Source organism: Protopterus annectens, chromosome 2.part1 (genome assembly GCF_019279795.1).
Source record: "Protopterus annectens isolate FY-2018-M chromosome 2.part1, PAN1.0, whole genome shotgun sequence".
Classification (NCBI taxonomy): domain Eukaryota; kingdom Metazoa; phylum Chordata; order Ceratodontiformes; family Protopteridae; genus Protopterus; species Protopterus annectens.
This window is the reverse complement of record NC_056729.1, coordinates 45,975,092-45,995,410: the sequence shown is the minus strand read 5'-3', so window position 1 is coordinate 45,995,410 and position 20,319 is coordinate 45,975,092. Positions and strand designations below refer to the sequence as shown.

General features: G+C 41.5%; 1 protein-coding gene across 2 annotated transcripts in view; it reads left to right on the top strand.

Annotated features, from left to right (window-relative positions):
* Nucleotides 1–20,319, top strand: part of LOC122793959 (alpha-2-macroglobulin-like protein 1) — a 621,161-nt gene that overhangs the window by 231,353 nt on the left and 369,489 nt on the right. For both annotated transcript variants that reach the window (XM_044062013.1, XM_044062014.1), the window contains 2 exons: nt 11,932–12,078; nt 12,770–12,851. In XM_044062013.1, coding sequence (XP_043917948.1) covers nt 11,932–12,078; nt 12,770–12,851 — 229 coding nt within the window. The remainder of the gene's footprint in view (nt 1–11,931; nt 12,079–12,769; nt 12,852–20,319) is intronic.

The window sequence follows — 20,319 nt, the reverse complement described above, 5'->3', positions numbered from 1 at the left end:
GCAGTCTCCCATAAAATCATTGCTTGCCTGCATAGAGGATAAGAATGTGTTCCCCCTTGCTTGTTGATGTACCACATGACAGTTGTGTTGTCTGTTAGAATCAACACCTGCCCTGGAAGAAGTAACTCCTTGAAAGCCATTAATGCAAACTGGACTGCAGAGAGCTGAATAAGCGACTTTTCTTGATACTAAGTATATTTTTTGTTGCTTTCCACATCTGAATACCTAGCAACTGTATTTCGCCTGCCTTTCTGTTACATTGAAGCTGTTTTTACTGCATTTAACTTAATATTGCACTTGGAATCCTTGTTTGTTACTATTTGACTGTATTTGTAGCAAATTTTTCTGTGTAAGCTGTAGTAGCTGATTCATAGCATTTATAAGTGTTTGCTGTACCTGTTTCTGCCTGTTTTGTGAAAAAAAAGAAAAAAAAAAAAATATCTCTTGTTTTTCCTGCTTTACTAGTTTAGTCCAGTTTCAGAGTTGCTGATTCCTGGGCTTTGGTTGTAGTTCCTGTGTACTGTTTCCTTGCCTTATTTGGGGAAGGAAGCTACCTTGCTTTCCTGCTTTACTAGTTTAGTCCAGTTTCAGAGTTGCTGATTCCTGGGCTTTGGTTGTAGTTCCTGTGTACTGTTTCCTTGCCTTATTTGGGGAAGGGAAGCTACCTTGCTTACCAGTGGGAGTGGGAAGCATTGAGCTGCCTTTTGTCCAGTTTTGTGAGGTTTCAGCCAGTAACTAGTAGTTTATTGGTCGTTTTGGGCCAGTTTCTAGCTTTTCCAGCCCCTGGTATAAAACGCTAAGCGCGTTAAGCGATTTAGAGCGATTTAGTGCGAGCTGCCACTGTTGCACACTAGGGCAGTGCGGTTAAGCAGGTTTAAACTATTCGGCTACCTAAAGTCCACTCTTCAAATTTTCCTTAAAACTACCTTCCTCGAACTATACTACTGATCAAATCAGCGTATCCTATAACTAAAAGATCAACTCTACTTGACTCCAAGTAGACTATTCTCTATCTATTAAACCTAGCACTTGCTCCTACAGTACTTATTACCTTGATACGGCACTCTTGTCATAGATAGTACCCCAAAAGGCAACCCCCATTTCTCGGTCACCCACGTCCCCGGAATCTTTTTTAAAGTTTTTCGTCTACCCTTCTAGCATGTCGAGGGATCAGTTGCTAGTGTCCTCTCCTGCTCAGCTGGTGAACCTGGGAATATTGAGGCAATGTTTCAATTGCCTCATGTACACAGACAACCCTTTCCTCCTCCCACAAAACACAAATACATGCGAGAGATGCAACTATACGGCCAAACTGGAGGCTGAGCTCTCTCAACATAGGACTGGCAAGACCAGTCAGGAGGAGAAGGTTACCACACACACTATAGACCCAGTCTCACATAGTACCATTACAACCTCAAATCATAAACATAAACACACAAAGACATACTCGGAGGCTCTGATCAAAAATCTACCAAAACAGCAGAGGCCACCAAAGCAGACACCCAAACAACCACCACCTCAGAACACAACACCAAGAACACATAGACCTCACAGTCAGAGTGTCAAACAGTCACAGCCCTTAAGGCCAAACACAATGCCAGACACACTAGTCATTGGTGACTCCATAGTCAGACACACTGATGTCCCGCCACCAGACTGAGTAAGGAGAAGGTCACAGTAAGCTGCCTGTCGGGCGCTAGAATCCGCCACATAACGCAAGCACTCAGGTCTCTCAACAGCAGGTACAAATATGACTCAGTCATTGTCCATGCTGGTGTAAACGACCTGAGGCGCACTCCTTGGACTACATGAAAAGAGACATTGAGGAGCTCTCTGATTATGTAGCCCAGGCAGGTATGACCCTGACCTTGAGCAGTATCCTACCTTCACCAAGAATGATGCCACAATACAGAGATAAGATGATCAGCTTTAACAACTGGCTTAAACACTGGTGTCATTCAAAGGGGATCCAGTATCTGTCTGCCTGGGATGACATGCTGGACAAGCCACGCTGCTTCGCAAGGGATGGCTTGCACCTGTCACCCTGGGATTCGGATATTGGCAAAGGCTCTTGCCACCCCATAGTGCCTTTTTAGGCAAGGCTCAAATTCTAAACCTACCACCCTAGAACACAAAAAGGGAAAAAACTAAGGGTAATGCTGCTCAATGCCAGAAGTCTAAATCTCAAAATGCACGCACTCGAGGCCCTTCTCAGTATGGAGAACATCGATGTCTGTGCTGTGACAGAAACCTGGTTCAAGGCTCCTGAGAGCACCCCAGCGCTATCAGGTTTTACCTCATATCATGCGTTCCGGCCCCAAAATCCGGACAATACCAAGAAAGGAGGGGGTATCCATATTCATCAAGGACACCCACACCTCAAGACTGGTGGCAACGCACAATGCATCGGAGACCATCCAGGTGCAATTAACCATAGGCAAGACTGCTCTGCAAATTGTAGCATGTTACAGGCCACCCTCACAAACTCAGGAAACTCACATGGCCTTCCTGAAAACACTAGAGGATAAATGTATCACCAAACACCATCATACTAGGTGACTTCAATTACCCTAATATAGACTGGGAACACTACTCAAGCCCAAACACCCTAGCCCAAAAGTTCCTGGAATTCATAAACTCAAATGCCATGGAACAACTAGTCACCATCCCCACAAGAGGAGATAACATACTTGATCTCATCATCACGAACATGGGAGCACAATGTTCAACACCGGAAGTATACCCCTCACTGGTGAGATCAGATCAGAGACTAATCTCGCGGGAGGTCCCAATCACGCCACAACCTGAAATGAAAAAGACCACAGTAAAGAACTTCTCAAAAGCCGACTTCACACTTCTAAAGACTAGTGTGGTCTCCTTTCAGGCCCCCGAGCCGGTGGAAAACAATACTCAAGCCGCTGAATCACAAACGCCTTCTACCAGCACCTGCAGGACTGCATGGATAAGGCAATCCCAAGCAAAACAAAGACTCTTTGTACCAAAGGCAAGCGTCCAGTCTGGTGGACCCCAGCCATAAACAAACTCTACAACAAAAGGAGGAAGCTACTACAAGATAGAGCAAAATCCTTAAAAGGTAAGACACCCTTGATCACTATAAGTAAAAAACTAAGAGCTCTCATAAAATCATCCAAAGCAAATTTCGAGAAAAATAGCTAAAGACTCAAAAGACAATCATAAGGCCTTCTTTAGCTATGTTAGAAACCTAGGAGGAAACTCCCAGATATGCTCAGAACTAGTTCAAAATGATGTGAAGATTACTGATCCTACAGACATTGCCAACATACTGGCTGACAGGTTCAGTGCAAACTTCTCCCCTCCCCAAAGGAGAGATATCTATACCAAATGAGTGCAGCCCCCAAACATCACCAGCGCCCAAGTGAGAACTGCTTCCTCCAAAGCAAAAAACACAGCATCCATGGGACCCGATGGTGTCCCCGGCTGTGTGCTCCACGAACTCAATGAGGAATTAAACCCACAGCTAGGACAGCTGTTTAATCAAAGTCTTACCTCTGGATACGCACCCAGGAGTGGCGCACTGCAACTGTGGTCCCACTTCACAAAGGCGGTGCCTCCACAGACCCTGGAAATTACCGCCCATTAGCTTGACAAGCCTTATCTGCAAAGCCATGGAGAGGATCATAATGGACCTCATAAATAAAGACATAGGAATTTGCAGACTTTGGATCCAACCCAGTTTGGCTTTGTCAAAGGCAGATCATGCCTTTTAAACTTGGTTGACTTTTTGAAACAGTCACCAAAGCCATTGATGAGGAAAGGCAGTCCATACAGCCTACCTCGATCTGGCTAAGGCCTTCGATACAATACCCCACTCGGGTATCATTGAAAAACTCATCAGCTTAAATGTTAACCCATACATCACAAGATGGGTTGCAAACTGGCTGAGTGACAGAACCCACAGGGTCAGAGTTGCTGGCGCCATGTCAGACTCAAAGCCTGTCACAAGTGGTGTCCCACAGGGCTCAGTCCTGGGCCCACTCTTGTTTGGCATCTACTTTTCCGAAGTACAAGCAAACACAGGAGGGTTATGGCTGACAAAGTTTGCAGATGACTGCAAACTGGGCCATAGTAGAAAACACATCTGACACAGATATCCTTCAGAAGGGTCTCACAGTAACGGATAACTGGTGCCAGAGCCACAGCCTAAAGTTAAATGCCAAAAAATGCATAGTCATACCCTTCGGGAAAAACAAGGTTACCCCTAGCTACCAAATAGGTGGCAATCCACTGAGCACAGAAGAAGTTATCAGGGACCTGGGGACCCAGGTTGATAGTAGTCTGTCATTCGACACCCATGTAGCTAAAGTAGTTAGGAAGTCCTTCTACATTGCCCACCTTATCATGAAGGGATTCTCATCTAGATCAAGGGAGGTCATAGTCTCCCTTTACTCATCACTCATCAGACCAATGATTGAGTACAATGCCCCATTCGAATGTATCTGACCCGACACTTGCAGCAGCTGGAGAGGCCACAAAAGTTCCTCACCAAAAGGATAAAGGGTCTCAAAAATCTGTCCTATGCTGCCCGACTGAAAGAACTCAAGCTCTATTCAGTAAAACACGCTTGCTCAGAGGTGACCTTTGCCTAACATACAAGGCCATGTCAAACCCAGATTTGATGAATATGCTTCACCTCAAAAATCTAGATCCATCAGAGCCACAAGGGCGGGAGACTTAAACCTCGACACGGCTATTAATAGGACGTGCTGGAGGGATAGATTCATCACCCAAAGACTCCCTATGCTGTGGAACAAAATCCCGGTACATGTGAGGCAGAGCACCTCGCTGGCCTTGTTCAAGAGAAATCTTGACCAATGGATGGGAGATCGCAGATATACCCCAGGAATTACCTCAGTGTCACTGCTCGACAGAGGCACAGCAAAATAATGGGTATAGTTCCCCATACTAAAGGGGTGGCGTAAGCCACAAAGCAATGGGCTAGGCTTATAAATGCCCTCGGGCAGATAGCCTAGTATGAACCTATGAACCTATGAACCTATGAACCATTTTCTACAATTTCCTAAACTGTCAAAATCTCAAAGGGAATTTGACATTCAGTTAACAGTTGCTTCAGTTTTTCCCGCAAATAAGCTTTGAGAGAGAACTAAGTATACTATGTCAATGGCTTTTTAAAACCAAATCTCCCTGCACATGGTACAGTCTGTGTATACTTGCATTGGGGCTGTCTGACCACCATTTATAGCTACCACATTTGTCAACCCATTTTGTCCCAGGCCTTATTTCAAACTTCTGTTCCTTCTTAAACATAGGTGTGCTACCTGCTAATTTCTCCAAATGTTGTGGTGGCAGTATGCAATGTGACAACTTAAGTGGTATCTTTAAATGTGAGAATTTTTTACTCTGCTACTTTATTTATCCTAGCCTCCATATCTAAAGGGTAATCTCACTCAACATTTTCAATTTCAAGTTGGACTTCTATCTCTGACAAATGGGACACTGTCCCTTAATACTGTTTTGCATGTGACAGCTGTTAAAATGTAGGTATTTCAAAAGGTTAGTTTTCAATAGTGAAATGATCCTCTTAAACAGAATCCATATGGAAACTTCCTTAGTTTCTCAAGTTATCCTTCCTATAGTACGATGTAAAATTTAAAATCTTAAATGTGCTACTGAAATTCAGAATTCAACATAAAATTTCACCCAATGATGCCAAATATTTCCATTTATTGGGATAGAGGCCATATCCAATGCGCAACCCCTGAAGGCTGGACATACTGTCCTTAAAAAAAAGTATGGGAAATTAGATTTCAAGATGGTATCCATAAATTTTGATGGTGTAAAGCACAGTTGTGCAAGTTCTACTTACCATAGCAGGATGCTTAACCACTGCTGCAGTATCCTTGGCTATATGGGGTTTTTATCTTGCCAAGACTAGAACAGCTGACTAACTTCAGAAACTTAAGGGCATCTTCCACACCTAAGCAGTCAACTCGAGCCAAGACAAATTTGGACATGAAGCCTTTCAGAGCTTTCCTGACGGAGGCTGAGCATTGAAAGAACAATTGTAGGAACAAGTCTACTCCATGGTATAAAAACGCCAACAAACAAAGGAGAGGGGGAAATGAATGGAGTAGGATGGAGCAGCAGTGATCATTCTAACATTTTACTGTTCAACTTGCACAACTGTACGATTTCATATTTATTACTGCTGCAGTAGACTTGCTATATGGGTGGATTACCTCTGCTATATATGGGTGGATTACCTCGGCTAACTTCATTTGAGGCAGAGTCCAGAAGCCCCTGAAAATGGTCCTAGCAAAGCTTAATCTAGGCCTAGAGAAGGAATCAAGCTTGTGCTTTGCTAAAGTATATACAGTGGACAAAGTAGCAGAGTCCAATCCCTTCCAAAAAGCCACAGATTAAACCAAGGCCCTGGTAGAGTGGACTTTGACCCTGCCTGGAGTAGTTATGGTGAGTATAACAGATAACCTCAGATCAGACTGTCACTTAAGAAATGGTCTGTTTTGACATTGGTTGTTCCTTAACTTTGCAAGAAATGAATTTATACAAAGATCTGAAATTATTTGATGTTAGTCCCAGAGTTGTCATTCAAGAGCATCCTTTCTCATTTGATTCATGAGGTAATGGGGAGATGGACAGTTACATGCCTAATCTGGTATCGGTGTAGGAATTAGTTCTCAAACCCTGTTAACCTCAAGCCAAGCTGGTTCAAATGGAGCAGGTGTTGGTTTCTCCAGCACAATAAAAATCCCAAGGAGGGGACCCTGGTTTTCTTGGAGGCCTCCTGTGCAAGACACTGTCTCTCATTTTTACATGATACTACATTGAAAGGATTCCTACGCAGATTTTTTGAAATGGATGGAAAATTAACTTGGCTAGAGGAAAACAAAGACCACAGGATAGCAACTCTCAAATTATAGTAAAACCAGTGAACTAGCCCTGAATAGGTGCTGGTTATATTTTCACCAACTTGAAAACCTTTCCCATTTGGTAATATGATTTTCTAGTGGCAGGATTTCTAGCCTCCAATATCTGCTGCATGTCCTCAGTAAACAGGTGCCTGAAAGGAATTAAGACCCTATTATCCAGGCAGTCTAGGAATTAAGACCCTATTATCCAGGCAGTCTATTTGGGTTTATCAAACACCCATATTAAGTAGATGTAGTGTGAGGGAGCTTGTGGTAATAACCCCTGGCCATTTCTAAAAAGTGGGAGCCCCTGTTGCCTGGGCCAAAAGGGAATCACAATGATTTTGGGGAGTGGTGCTTCTGAATCTTTAGACACCCTGGATATTTCTAGAAAGGGTCGAACTGTAACATTACTGTTCCAAGGAAAAAGTTTTTTCATGCCCTCTTGCATGGACTACTGGAACAGAGTTGTGCCAGTTGAACAGTGAAGAGGCAGTGACCCCCTTGATGTATCACATGACTGGTATTGTCTGGAACCACTTAGAGGTCCTGGGGACCAAATATGGGTTAGTTGAAACACTTATGTGCTTGACCTGATCAATGCATCTGTCCTTGGTGGTGGTCTGAACATTGTTTATCCCTCCTGGAACTGCTCACCAAGCAAGTCTGAAGCATCTGTGGTTACTGCTTTAGAGCAGGGAGGCAGAAGGAGACTTGTATTAAGGCTGTCTACCAAAAGATTTCTCTTCTGACAAACCCCAATCTGTGGGATTTGAAAGGGTGTTGAGGACCAAAATGTCTGATACCATTCTCCTGTGGAGTCTTGCCAGGGTTAATCTTGGATGTCTTGAGACCCAAAATCCTGCTGTATTCTCTCGCAGTGACTAGTCTTGGAAAAAATTTGAAATCTAGATCTATTCTTCCTGTGAAACTTTTTGAACAAAGTATAGTTGACAAACCAGCAACACAAATGTTGTGAGGGAGTCTGGCCTTTATATGTTCTCCTAGAATCCCATTGTCTAACATCTTAATCAAGAGAGACTCCCGACACTTGGTCTGCAAAGATAAGGGAATCTAAAGGAGAAATGATACCTTGTAGCCCCTCGAGCTATAACTGGAGCTAGGTATTTTGGATAATCCACTGCACCAAGAATGTTCACAAAGGGTAAGGTCAAGAACTGGCTCCATCACACCTTGGAAAAGCATGTGATAACAGGTATGAGTCTGTCCAGGAGGATGAAGAATGACCCTCTGGAAAGGAGGAGTTTTTTTCCCATTGAAATCTATAACCATCTATTGCTAAGATTTAGTTTCTGGTAGAAAAGGGCCAAAGTGTGAGGGGGTCACAAGGTCCTGTGAATAGTCTGGCGGCCTTGGTTTTGGGAAGCTGAGACTTTTTGGAACCCTCAATTTTGACTGTCCTTTTTGCCAAAATTGGATGAGATTAAAAATCACTATAGATTCCACATCTTGAATCTTCAGGGAGAGAACCCTCTTACCAGAAAATACATGGTGATAATTAGTCTGAATTAATTCCTGACAGTTGCAGTAAAATCCTATCAAAAAAAATTAAGCAGATGCATGCTTTAACAGAAAATGGTGCCAACCATATTAATAGTAACAGCTTGCCTTGCTAGGGAGAGGCCCCGCATTCTGACGAGGGAAATTTCAGTTCCCTTATTTCCTGAGGGACACCCAACAGCAGCAAAGGGTGTGGCTAACACATGATCTCGAGTTGGCTGTAGGTGGTACATCAAAGGGATCTGGGGTAAAAATTTGTTAGGTACAACAAATGTGGCCACAGCTGAGGCATACTCAGTCTATTTATTTCGTTGCTGGAAGGATAAATTGTACTGTTAGAATATTCCATGAGCAGACCAGAAATAGTGGTGCTTTCCTGTTGAAAACAGGCAGCAATTGCTAGTAAATACCAGTCCACAAAAGTGTGTGTGTGTGGGGGGGGGGGGGTAGAAAAGCACTTGCACTATGCCAGCCCCACAATTCTCCACAGAAAACTACTTTTAAACTGACAAATGAGTGGTCTGTCTTGACCATCCATTAAAATGCTCCTAACTTTAAAATCTCTCTCCTGAAGAGGAAAGTAATATCAAAATTAAGAAAATAAAGGTTCCTCCCAAAATTCCACCCCCTTAGCAAAGGGAAGCAAATCCTGACAGTTGTCAAAAACCTCAGTGTACTCTTTGGTGGTAAAGTTCTGGAGTGCTTCATGCTCAAACTTGTCTGACAGCTCAAGCTGCTTCAGAGGTTGGATATATGGAGGGTGCCCTAAGGCTTTGGATGCTTGTCAAGATACACCACCATATAGTGAAGGCCACCACTGTAGTCATCAATATTACGAACCTTAGTCACTTTTCAAACCAGTACATGCCCACATAGTGGAGGATTGCAAAATTATAGTTTAATATCTTGGAAACAAGTTTTTGTGATTTACATTTGAGCACCAGGAGTCTTAAATTAAAAACATTTTATCCATGTAAATGGCCATCTTGTGTCCAAGCCTCTGAAGCTCCTATTGGCTGTAACAGGCCATATTTTTATGGACCTTTGGTATACTGAAAATGGTTGGTGTGCTGTCTTTCACAAATTCCTTGAGTAATCAAATGGTTTAAAGATCTATTACTGAACCATCTTTGAGTAACACTTAATTTCTGAAGTCTTCATAATCATTTACTCTAGTAAAATATTTACCATTCCCAGTAAAACCACATACCTTTGGATTCATATGTAAATGGTCATTGGCCATGTGATCAGTCTTCAAAGAAATTACTGTGGACAAAATCTTGAACCTTAAATTTGCAAGGCTTTGGTGTAGTTGCCCTTCCAATGAATTGGGTACTAGCTTGAATGACATTTTGCACCCTGAATGTTGAAGTAAACTTACAGCTACTGTTAAGCATGGATTGCAATCTGTCTGCCGCATCTGGCTTGATCAGAGCTGGAACCCTTCATGAACAAACTGAAATGGACTTAAATTCCAATACTATACGTAAAACTGTTTCAAAATGCTGTCTTAGTTTGGTCCTGTTCAATGTTTTTGCTAACTGTCCTATTTGATTATCCTCTGACCTGGGACCATGTAGGGTTGTATATAAAAAGTTTTCAGAAGCCCAGTATAATTTGGGATTAACTTTTAATTTTAAACTTCCTGTATTAGAAAAAAGCTTCTGCATTGATCATTTAAAGCAAGAATGCCCTAATGCGTCTTCACTGGGAATTTAGCTGCTAGATGGATGGTAAATGTACTGTACACTAACTATTGAGGGTGGGGAGCTTGGATGGCAACTAACTTTTATTCTAATTTTAGTTTTAGTATATCAGTAGCTGTGTGGTTGTCTGGGTTAGGCTTTAGTTCACTGCTATTGGGTTTAAGTATGTGTAAGTTTTGTGGTATCACAATTAGAGGAGTAAAACTCTATTGATCCATACTGTTACAATGAATTAACCCCAGCTTCATATAGTTTAGACATGCAAGTTTTGCTCAAATAACTTTCCACCTCAGGTAATAGTGGGGACATTGAAATGCATTATACAATAGTGCTTTTGATGCAAATTATGTGATGGGATCCCTTAATCCAATTAACGCATCTAATGTTTGTACCCAATGGTGTAAACAATTTGTATTTTGAGGTTTGTGAATATGCCTCCCTGTTTTAAGTTTTGATCCAAGGTGCTTCGGCTCGCTTAGCAAGAAGCTTAAGGCTAAACATGTCTCAACCAGTGTGATGTTTTTTATAACAAGATATTGGTGCTGAATCCCCCCAAAATTATTCAAAACCAGGTACAAGATGAGCAGTTTGTAAGCATTTTTAAGGCTGAGTAACAAATTAAACATGCTAATTCATTGCCCATTAAAGTTCCAGGAAAAATTACAATGGATTTTGTCTTCACCTTTTCAATGGATTTTGCCTTCACCTTTTCAATGGATTTTGTAAACCATTGTATAATCCACTATCCTTGCCTGCCATTAATGTTTTCTTTTGGTTACAATTCGCCTATACTTGACCATTCCTTCATCAAATCTTGTTCAACATGTTACACCAGGTGATCTGTTCATGTTTTTGGATCTGAAAAGATTGGTTGTATAGTCTCATGACTGCAAATCTGTGTAGGTAATCATTCGTGGAAGCTCATCTCCTTCAGTGAGGATTATATAATGGTGTATACTGTTTTTATATAACTTAATGCACAGGAACCATTTCTCTTGTCTAATTGTCCAATAATTTTTGGGTGGCCCCAAAAATTAAAACTGGAAGAACAGATTGATTTGTAGCTTGGATTTTATTTTTGAATGTGAAGGCACTTTTGACTCTTCTGAAAGTGTTCCTTAGAGGTTTATTCATATTTGTTCATATTTTTCCTTCATCTAATCCCAAAAATGTACATACTCACTCCTGCTGAAGTTCCTACCTGGGACAGTTAATGGATGCATGTTCTTGGAGTTGCAGCTTTCCTGTTTTAAATGCTGTTTTTGACATTTATCAAGATAAAATAGCATTCTTGTATTTGTGCTTTCAAGTCAATTAAACTATGCAGTCCTCTACAAAAAGTAGGCAAGTCTTTAAACCAGGTTTTATGGGAGCCAGATTGTAAGCACAACCCAGTATAATACCTTAATTGGTCAAGGGCAATACAAAACAGCAGACATGATGGAATCACCCTGGAATTATCCCCCTTTCAATTTTTATCCTCTAGATGGTTTGTACTGTTATGCCTCAACTGCAGTGTGTTTTTTTTTTTTTTTACTGCATATTAGTGTGTTTATCTGTAAAAATGGGTCCATGAATGTGGGACGCAGTCAGTTAATTTTTTTTATAATCTATCCATGTCGTATTCCAATTCTGTCACTTAGTAATAAAGTATTTCTTCCATATGACATCCTTTTTTGCTACTTATTTGTACAGCATTTATGTGAATTTTATTGTATGTAATTGTAGATTTCCACTGAAATGCATGCAATTTTGCTTGGTAAATTTTCTTGCAGGTGTACAATATGCTTCCAGTACAGAACAAGGTTGGGTATCCATATCAAGTAGCAGAATACAACGGCAACCCATGTCTTCTGCAGGGCAAGACAAAGCTTTTGCCACCACACTTTCGAAACCCTTATGACACATTTGGTATCTTTAAAGTAAGTACTTTTACAACTATGAATAGTTTGTAACTCAGCTGGTACTAGTCACAGTAAGTTTCTGAAAAGTATTGCCTGTCATGAGTATTGCATGGCAGGTGAACTTAAGGAGACTTAGTACTTTAATTTGGTTGTCTTCTGGTTGCAAAAACAAGTTCCATGGTTGTCTTCTGGTTGCAAAAACAAGTTCCATGGTTGTGACTTTAATGACTTATCTTTCCCCATTTGGGATACTATAGTACTATTAATTGCCCATAAATTGTATTTAGGGAAAATATCAAGTTCTGAGTAAGTGCAGTCTACTACATTAATGAGGTATGTGTATGGGGGGGGGGGGGGGTTTGCATGAAAACCCAGCCAAGTACTTTTAGTCCACATATAACATGGAGCTGTGTTGATGGGGCATTATGTTTTGTGTACAGCATCATTTTTGGCAGATTTGCAGAATCTTCAGTATGGTTATCCCTTTTAACTAAGCAGTGGTGATGCATGCTAGCAGTTCAGACTGCAAAAATGTAAAATGCAAAGAATGCCATGTTTGTGTTCTGCCTGAAACTCCAATTGTTCAGGTTTTGTCATTACTTCAGTGAAATATGCAGTGTTCACAGTTGTGCTAGTCTCCAACTCTAGCTTATTAAAACTTCCATAAATTAACCTGTTTGGTGTGGTAACCCTTGTATTCTCATTTCAGAGAGCAGGACTGAAGGTGATCACAAACTGTGACATGAAGAAACCAATAATTTGTTCTGAAGTATACAGAGAAACATTTAAGGGTGAGTGAAATAAGGCAGAGAATCTGATCTGAAAACACCTTGAAGTAAAGCAGCAGTGCTGTACAATACACAAATCAGATGGTAAAATGAAGTTGGACTTCATTAAGACAGCTTATGGTAGTTGAACAATGACCATATACTGTACAGCTATTACTGTGAGTGACTTCATAATTTGTCATGGGTACTTTGTTCCATGCCAATGTCATCTTCCAACTCTGCTTCCATTATAGAATAGCATGCAGCCCATTACCAGGGAGTCCTGTTTAGAGGTGTGAGTACCACTAGATAATCATTTTACCTCATCGTGTCTGTGTTCCCATTTTACACTTGGTGCTTTTAGCTACTAACCTCACTTTCTACACTACCTTAATTTAACCTGTATACAGATATCTTCTGAGTGGAGGAAATGTCCTAAATTATTTTTTGTACTGAAGCAGTTTAACATTTCCAGTACATGTTCAAAGAAGCACCTGAAGAGTCACATCTCCAAATATGCCTGTTGTCCCTGGAACACTTTTTCAGTCTCATAGGGGAAAGAAAATTGTGCAAACATTTCCATGCAAAATGCAAACTTTTTAGTTGCGTATCTTGGCATAAGACATTTAACTCCATGAATCTAGAAACTGTAGGCTTTTACTCCATGCTATTTTAAATTTGTACTGTTTTTAATATTGCCTTATGCTTGAGCTTTTTTCTACCATTTTTCTGATCTCACTTGTGATTTAACTTTAGTTATCTAGCCTCCACATAAACTACAACAGTTGAAAAACCCAAAGGTTTCTCTAAATAATCCCACTTTATTTTTCTGCTCAATTTAGAAATGCTAAGATTGTTACTGTATGGTCATATAGCCTATTGGTTCTGTTTTTCCAGGGTCTGAATTCCTTTGAAGTAAAGATGTACAGAATGCTATTCCTTTCTTAAATCTACCAAAATGCAAAACTGATCTTCCAGGTGTATTAATGGGCACTATGCCTATAGTGCCATTGCATTTGGGAATGTATAGTCAATAGTTCTGTAGCCTTATTCTATGGCTCCAGATGTGGTAACCCCACATTACCCTGTCCCCAATATCAAATGTATTGTCTAACCATGTCAGCATCAGTATATTGTCAATGCATCATTTTGAATCCTAAGATTTGTTTGTCCTATCTTTCCTGCCTTAAACTCACTCATCCAAGTCTCCTATTTTTACCAGAATCACTTTGTAGCCACAATTCAGATATGAAATGGGTTTGACCCTGTTATGCAACTATCCCTACTTCTACCAAAGTCAAGGGCATACCCTACACGAAAAGTATTGCCTGACTCATCTGTTCCCCTTTTACTACACTTGTAATATAATCACGCAAGGAGTTTTTCCTATGGCTTTAAACTTAGCTTCCTCAGTTAAGTAGAAAGTTGGGTAATCCACTGTCTTGTGTTGCCTGTATAGTAGACGGCAATCCTTTAACATTACACTTGTATGTTTTCAGACCTAGTAACTTGGGCCTAGTAACTTTATCCATAGTTTGAGTATCATTAAATGATTTCCTTTCTGGTAGTACTGGAAACTACATATTCATCACTTAAGTATATGCCCTTAACTGATATTCCAGGACATCTTGGCCCTTCAGAGATGCCTTATTTCAGTTAGCGCCCTAATGTCCAGCCACTACCATACACTTCCAATAGTATCTTCTGATTTATTGGGATATTTTGTATTCTGTGCAATTCTCATGTCCTGCCAGCAACATCTCACCACCAAGATCTTTTCTGCCTATTCATTTCTTCAAATTCTTCTTGTATAGTGCTTTTTATTGACATTGAAACAATACTAGCAAAGAAACCCTGATTCATGTACCTCGTAACATTACAAAGGCAATGTGCAGAGATAGGCCATCTTATTTTTCTGCTTTTCCTGTTCAGCCCATGAATGTTCCAGATTTAGAATAAAAATCCTTTGACATGTTGCAAAACTAGTCTTTCATCTATTTTTATGCACTATCCCCACTGAAACCTGATCATTGAAATGCAATTTCCTTCCCATTCAAAAATACAAGCATTCTCAAGGCAATGCCCTGAAATGTGTAAGGCTTCTATCAATTTCTAATCCACATTTGAACATAGTTTTTCTGCTGTGTACCACACTGTGCACTTTTTCTGCTGTGTAACAAATGCACAATATTTGATTTAGTTTTAATTACAGTAGGATTAAACTGGTTTCCATTTCCAAAATGCTCCCAAGTTTCTTCTCCCCAACAACTTTTACTTTAAGCTTTTTACCCTTTATTGGAAAATGGTACAACATCAAATTGACCCATTTGCTAAATTGTTTTTAGCATAGTTTTTATGAAATCATTTCCTGAACTTTGCAATTTTTCTAAAATTGACCTAACCATTCCTTTCAAAATTGACCTATGCTTGCCTGAAAAAATAAGTTGTCTGTCTCTCTCTCTGTCTCTCTCTGTCTCTCTCTCTGTCTCTCTCTCTGTCTCTCTCTCTGTCTCTCTCTCTGTCTCTCTCTCTGTCTCTCTCTGTCTCTCTCTCTCTCTCTCTCTGTCTCTCTCTCTGTCTCTCTCTGTCTCTCTCTCTCTGTCTCTCTGTCTCTCTCTCTGTCTCTCTCTGTCTCTCTCTCTCTCTCTCTGTCTCTCTCTCTCTCTCTCTGTCTCTCTCTCTCTCTCTGTCTCTCTCTCTCTCTCTGTCTCTCTCTCTCTGTCTCTGTCTCTCTCTCTCTCTCTCTCTGTCGCTCTGTCGCTCTGTCTGGCGCTCTGTCGCTCTGTCTGGCGCTCTGTCGCTCGCTCTGTCTGGCTCTGTCTGGCTCGCTCGCTCTGTCTCGCTCTCTCGCGCGCTCTCGCTCTGTCTCGCTCTCTCGCGCGCTCTCGCTCTGTCTCGCGCGCTCTCGCTCTGTCTCGCGCGCTCGCTCTGTCTCGCGCGCTCTCGCTCTGTCTCGCGCGCTCTCGCTCTGTCTCGCGCGCTCTCGCTCTGTCTGGCGCGCTCTCGCTCTGTCTGGCGCGCTCTCGCTCTGTCTGCCTCGCTCTCGCGCTCTCGCTCTGTCTGCCTCGCTCTCGCGCTCTCGCTCTGTCTGCCTCGCTCTCGCTCTGTCTGTCGCTCTCTCGCTCTGTCTGTCGCTCTCTCTCTGGCGCGCTCTCTCTCTCTCTGGCGCTCTCTCTCTCTCTGGCGCTCTCTCTCTCTCTCTGGCGCGCTCTCTCTGGCGCTCTCTCTCTGGCGCTCTCTCTCTCTGGCGCGCTCTCTCTCTCTGGCGCGCTCTCTCTCTCTCTGGCGCGCTCTCTCTCTCTGGCGCTCTCTGGCGCTCTCTCTCTGGCGCTCTCTGGCGCGCTCTCTCTCTCTGGCGCGCTCTCTCTCTGGCGCGCTCTCTCTCTCTGGCGCGCTCTCTCTCTCTGGCGCTCTCTCGCTCTCTCTGGCGCGCTCTCGCTCTGTCTGGCGCGCTCTCGCTCTGTCTGGCGCGCTCTCGCTCTGTCTGGCGCGCTCTCTCGCTCTGTCTGGCGCGCTCTCTCGCTCTGTCTGGCGCGCTCTCTCGCTCTGTCTGGCGCGCTCTCTCGCTCTGTCTGGCGCGCTCTCGCTCTGTCTGGCGCGCTCTCTGTCAAATATATTGTAAGAACAAGATGAACAACTTCTCCTTACCCATGCAGAATAACTCTGACAGGCAAACGTTCTACTGCTATTTTTATATACTAAAGTTTTGCCCCAATTGAATTATACTGTGACCTTTCAAAGCATTTTCGTATTTTGTTCATCTTGATCAGTTTTATCACTTATCTCATCTGGTTACAGAATGCATAACTTTTATCTTGGCCCCTTTCCATGATCACTTTCTCCACTAGACTGTCAACATCATGTTTAGATGTAACCTGAACGTTACGATCAAAAATCAGTGTGTATTTGTATTGCCATCACCTTATCTGTGAATGAGAACTTTGTCTCTAGGCTTCTATTGCTGTCTGTATTAGCTAACAGCCCCAAAAGAGACTGAGCAGGTCATTTTATTTCCCATTTTGAGACAATTTCACTTTGTAGAGAATGAATACATTCTGGCTTTGTTCCCCAAATCCTGTTTTATTTTTCATAGCTGGCAGTCTCAGTGCCTTGAATACACATTGCTATCAGCTATTGCTCCTGCTTATAAAATTCAGAAATAACCAGAGTTTCTACTGTCTTTCAGAAATGCCAAGTATTAAAATTTCACTTGAATCTTTAACATTTTGTAGCCCAATACTGATTATGTAGGAATATAAATATTCACTTTAAATGGCTCAAGTTATTCTGATTTTTCCTCTCCATCTTACAACCAATGCCATCTGCCCTGGTGACTTGTCTGTTTTTTTTGTTTCTGGAACTCTTACTTTCAGGAGCTTTCATTGGTCATTTCACCTTTTTTCCAATCCCTTTTGTCCTGACCTTCACTTTACTGCATTCTAAATCTTATAGCCCTCCCACCTGCCTTGCTATCCATTTTGCTTGTCAAGTTCCTTGTTAAATTTTGTTACTTTGTATTACCTAGTTTGTGCAACATCCACTTGCATAAAATGACTGTTTACCTAACACGTAATAGTTTAGTGAAATAAGGACTATTAAGAACTTTCTCTTTTAATGTCAGTCTTAATGTCTGAGAGCCTCATCCCATAACCATGAATTCGCATCTCTTATTCAGCTGTTATGAGTAGTCTCTTCCTCTGCTTATTGATTTATTTCAGGATATGTACTCTGTGCTACTTTAAGGTAAACCTGTATTACAGGTGCTCGTCCTCTGTAGATGAATGTATAGTCTATCCTCATTGCTGATGTCCTCACCATTAAGGAGTGTTTAGTGTTCTTCCCTCTGTCTTCCTAAATGGCAGTAAAATGCTTAGTCTGCATTTATATGCAACTATTAATTTCATCCTTTTGTGTGTTTATCTGAATTTTACTTAACACTTGTTTACCAGGAATTTCCGACTTGGAACAAAGCCTTTTTTCAGTGGATTCCTGGGGAGAAACGTTGCAGATGCATGTCTTTGAATTGAGAGGAAACTGGAGCACCAAGAGGAAACCCATATGAACACAGGGAGCACATGCAGATTCCACACAGAAGGCACTCCAGCTGAGAATCGAACCGGAGAACCTCTTGCTGTGAAAGGACAACACTACCACTGCACTGTCCAAAATAGAATTCCATTTAAAGCCCACGGCCTCTCAACTAGACCATGCAGTAACACTAGTACCTATTGTACGAGTTTATGTTCAGTATATTTTCACGTTCAATGAATACACTGCCATTTCTCCCCAGTCTACTGAATCAATTAGTACAGTCTCAGAAAATTCTTCCCATTCGTCCAAAAAAATCTAAATTTTTCATCCATTGGCATTTAGAATAACTATCATCGTGTTGCTCCAGTTCACTTTCAACTGCTACAGCCCTGAAGGAACATGTTAAGCCTAGCTAATAACCTGGGGTCAGAATCAAACTCTGTAGTTTGTCTAGGGTAAAGCACCTTAACCATCTTGCCAAACCCACACTCCTCAAACACAACACTGCTTATAGGTTAATAGGCTTGTACAGAGGACCCTAGTGCAGATTTGTGACTGCCCTGTCACTGGCTAAATGACTTCCACTTGCCTGCTAGGTGACCTTGAGTAACTGCATCATAGACTCAACCTTTTGTGCCATCTGCCAGACCCGAGGTGCCTTCAGCAGCTATGCATAATTATGTATCCTGCTAGCTGCCATTTAAGACTAGCCAGTTTACCTGAAAGGTGAAAAACCCTGCACCTTTTAAATGAGGAGCACCTTGACAATTATGCCAGCCCTCTACAATGTAGACAACCCAGTGTCTTGCCTTACTGGCAATCAGGATTGCAGTTGGATCTGTTTTTAACAGATCCACTTTGAGGCCTCACCTTCAGCCTCCCTTTCAACAGATTGTCCTTAATGTGCTAATTCAGCCTCTTAAATGGAATTTTGAATGGACTATAACAGGAGACCATTAATCTCATAGTAGTAAAATATTCCAAGACTTGATACAAATACATATTTTCTTTGTTTTAATATGGTCTAATTCTGCTTATGTTTAATGGTCACTTTTCTATTTGACATTTAAAGTAACTGAAGATGTTCCGCTTTGCATTTCTTTTGTAGCGTTTATGGTGTGCTAGTCCTTTTTTATTGCTGCTTTTCATCCCAATCTGCTCCTTAAATTGAGTTTTTGCTTAGACTTGATTCTTACGGTCTACTAATTTGTCATAGCTTTTCCAAGATGCCATACACTGAAGCTCCTTTAATGTTTAAGGTATTTGTAGTAGCAATATTTTTTGCATAAGTGTTTCCTCACCTTTTTCTCTAGCTAAAGGTCTTCTAGTTCTATTGCTTCAGTAGTGTGTATCTCGCCACAAGCCAATTTGTTACTCCTCTCCCTTCTACCCCTTCCCAATTTCTTTAATCTTGGAATGAGAAACACCATGGCAAAATGTTCCTTTGCCAAAACAGCAAGCATCTAAAGGGATTATTGCAAACCTGGTCTTTGTCTTGAGTGGAAATCACAATGCCAGTTTTAATAGAAAATGTGAATAATTTGTTCATAGTACTTGATGCTTTTCCTTGCATTTTGGAGAACCTTTGTGTTCAGTTGGCATGTGCACCACAGTGTGGTAAAAAGTAGTTTGGTGTCTATTTGTGCCACCTGTTTTGTGCCTGATAATGCATTAGCTGTCTAGCCAGTATTTCTCTGACATGATTGTTGTATTGCCTCCCAGTTTGGCTCCAGAAATTCATATTTTGGCTTGCTTTGTGGCACTGAATTTTCCTACTTTAGTTAATCTAAAATTGCACTCCTGTTTAGAATTCCCCTTGTCTGTGATCCCTCCTTGCTATTTCAGGGGATACCCGAAGTGGTATCTTGTACTAGGGGAAATTTGGCCAGGAAATTGGGGAACTTCCCTTACTATATTGCAAGCAGGGACACTGGTGTAGGACTTCTGTGGTCCAGGCATGGAGGTGGCTCAGGAGTATGGTGAGTGTGGAGGAGATGGCTGGAAAAGTAGTGAAAAATGGGAGAATTCTGTTTGTGAACAGTCTGTCCTTCTCAAAAAGTGGTAACAGGAATGGAGGTGTGCAAAGGAATAAGTTTCAGGCTGGAAAAATGAGCCAGGAGTTTGAACTTTTAACAAATTAAAGATCTTGTTCCTGGAGGTAGTATTTGGAGGAGTGTCAGGATGCATTACAATCCACAATACAAAACACAAATTGAAAAGTAGCTGGGGATGAAGCTCCCCCAAAAAAGCAAAATGCATTAAGAGTCCAAACTGGGAGTAAAACACGCCTCCAAGACAAAACTTTTATTCAGGTACAAATTGTACCTGAATAAAAGTTTTGTTTAATTTTAATATCAAGAGAGCCATGTTTTACTCCCAGTTTGGACTCTTGTTAATGCATTAGAATCCTCCAATCGGGAGGGCTATGGAATGTATATTTAAATGACAAAGTGGGCCAGAG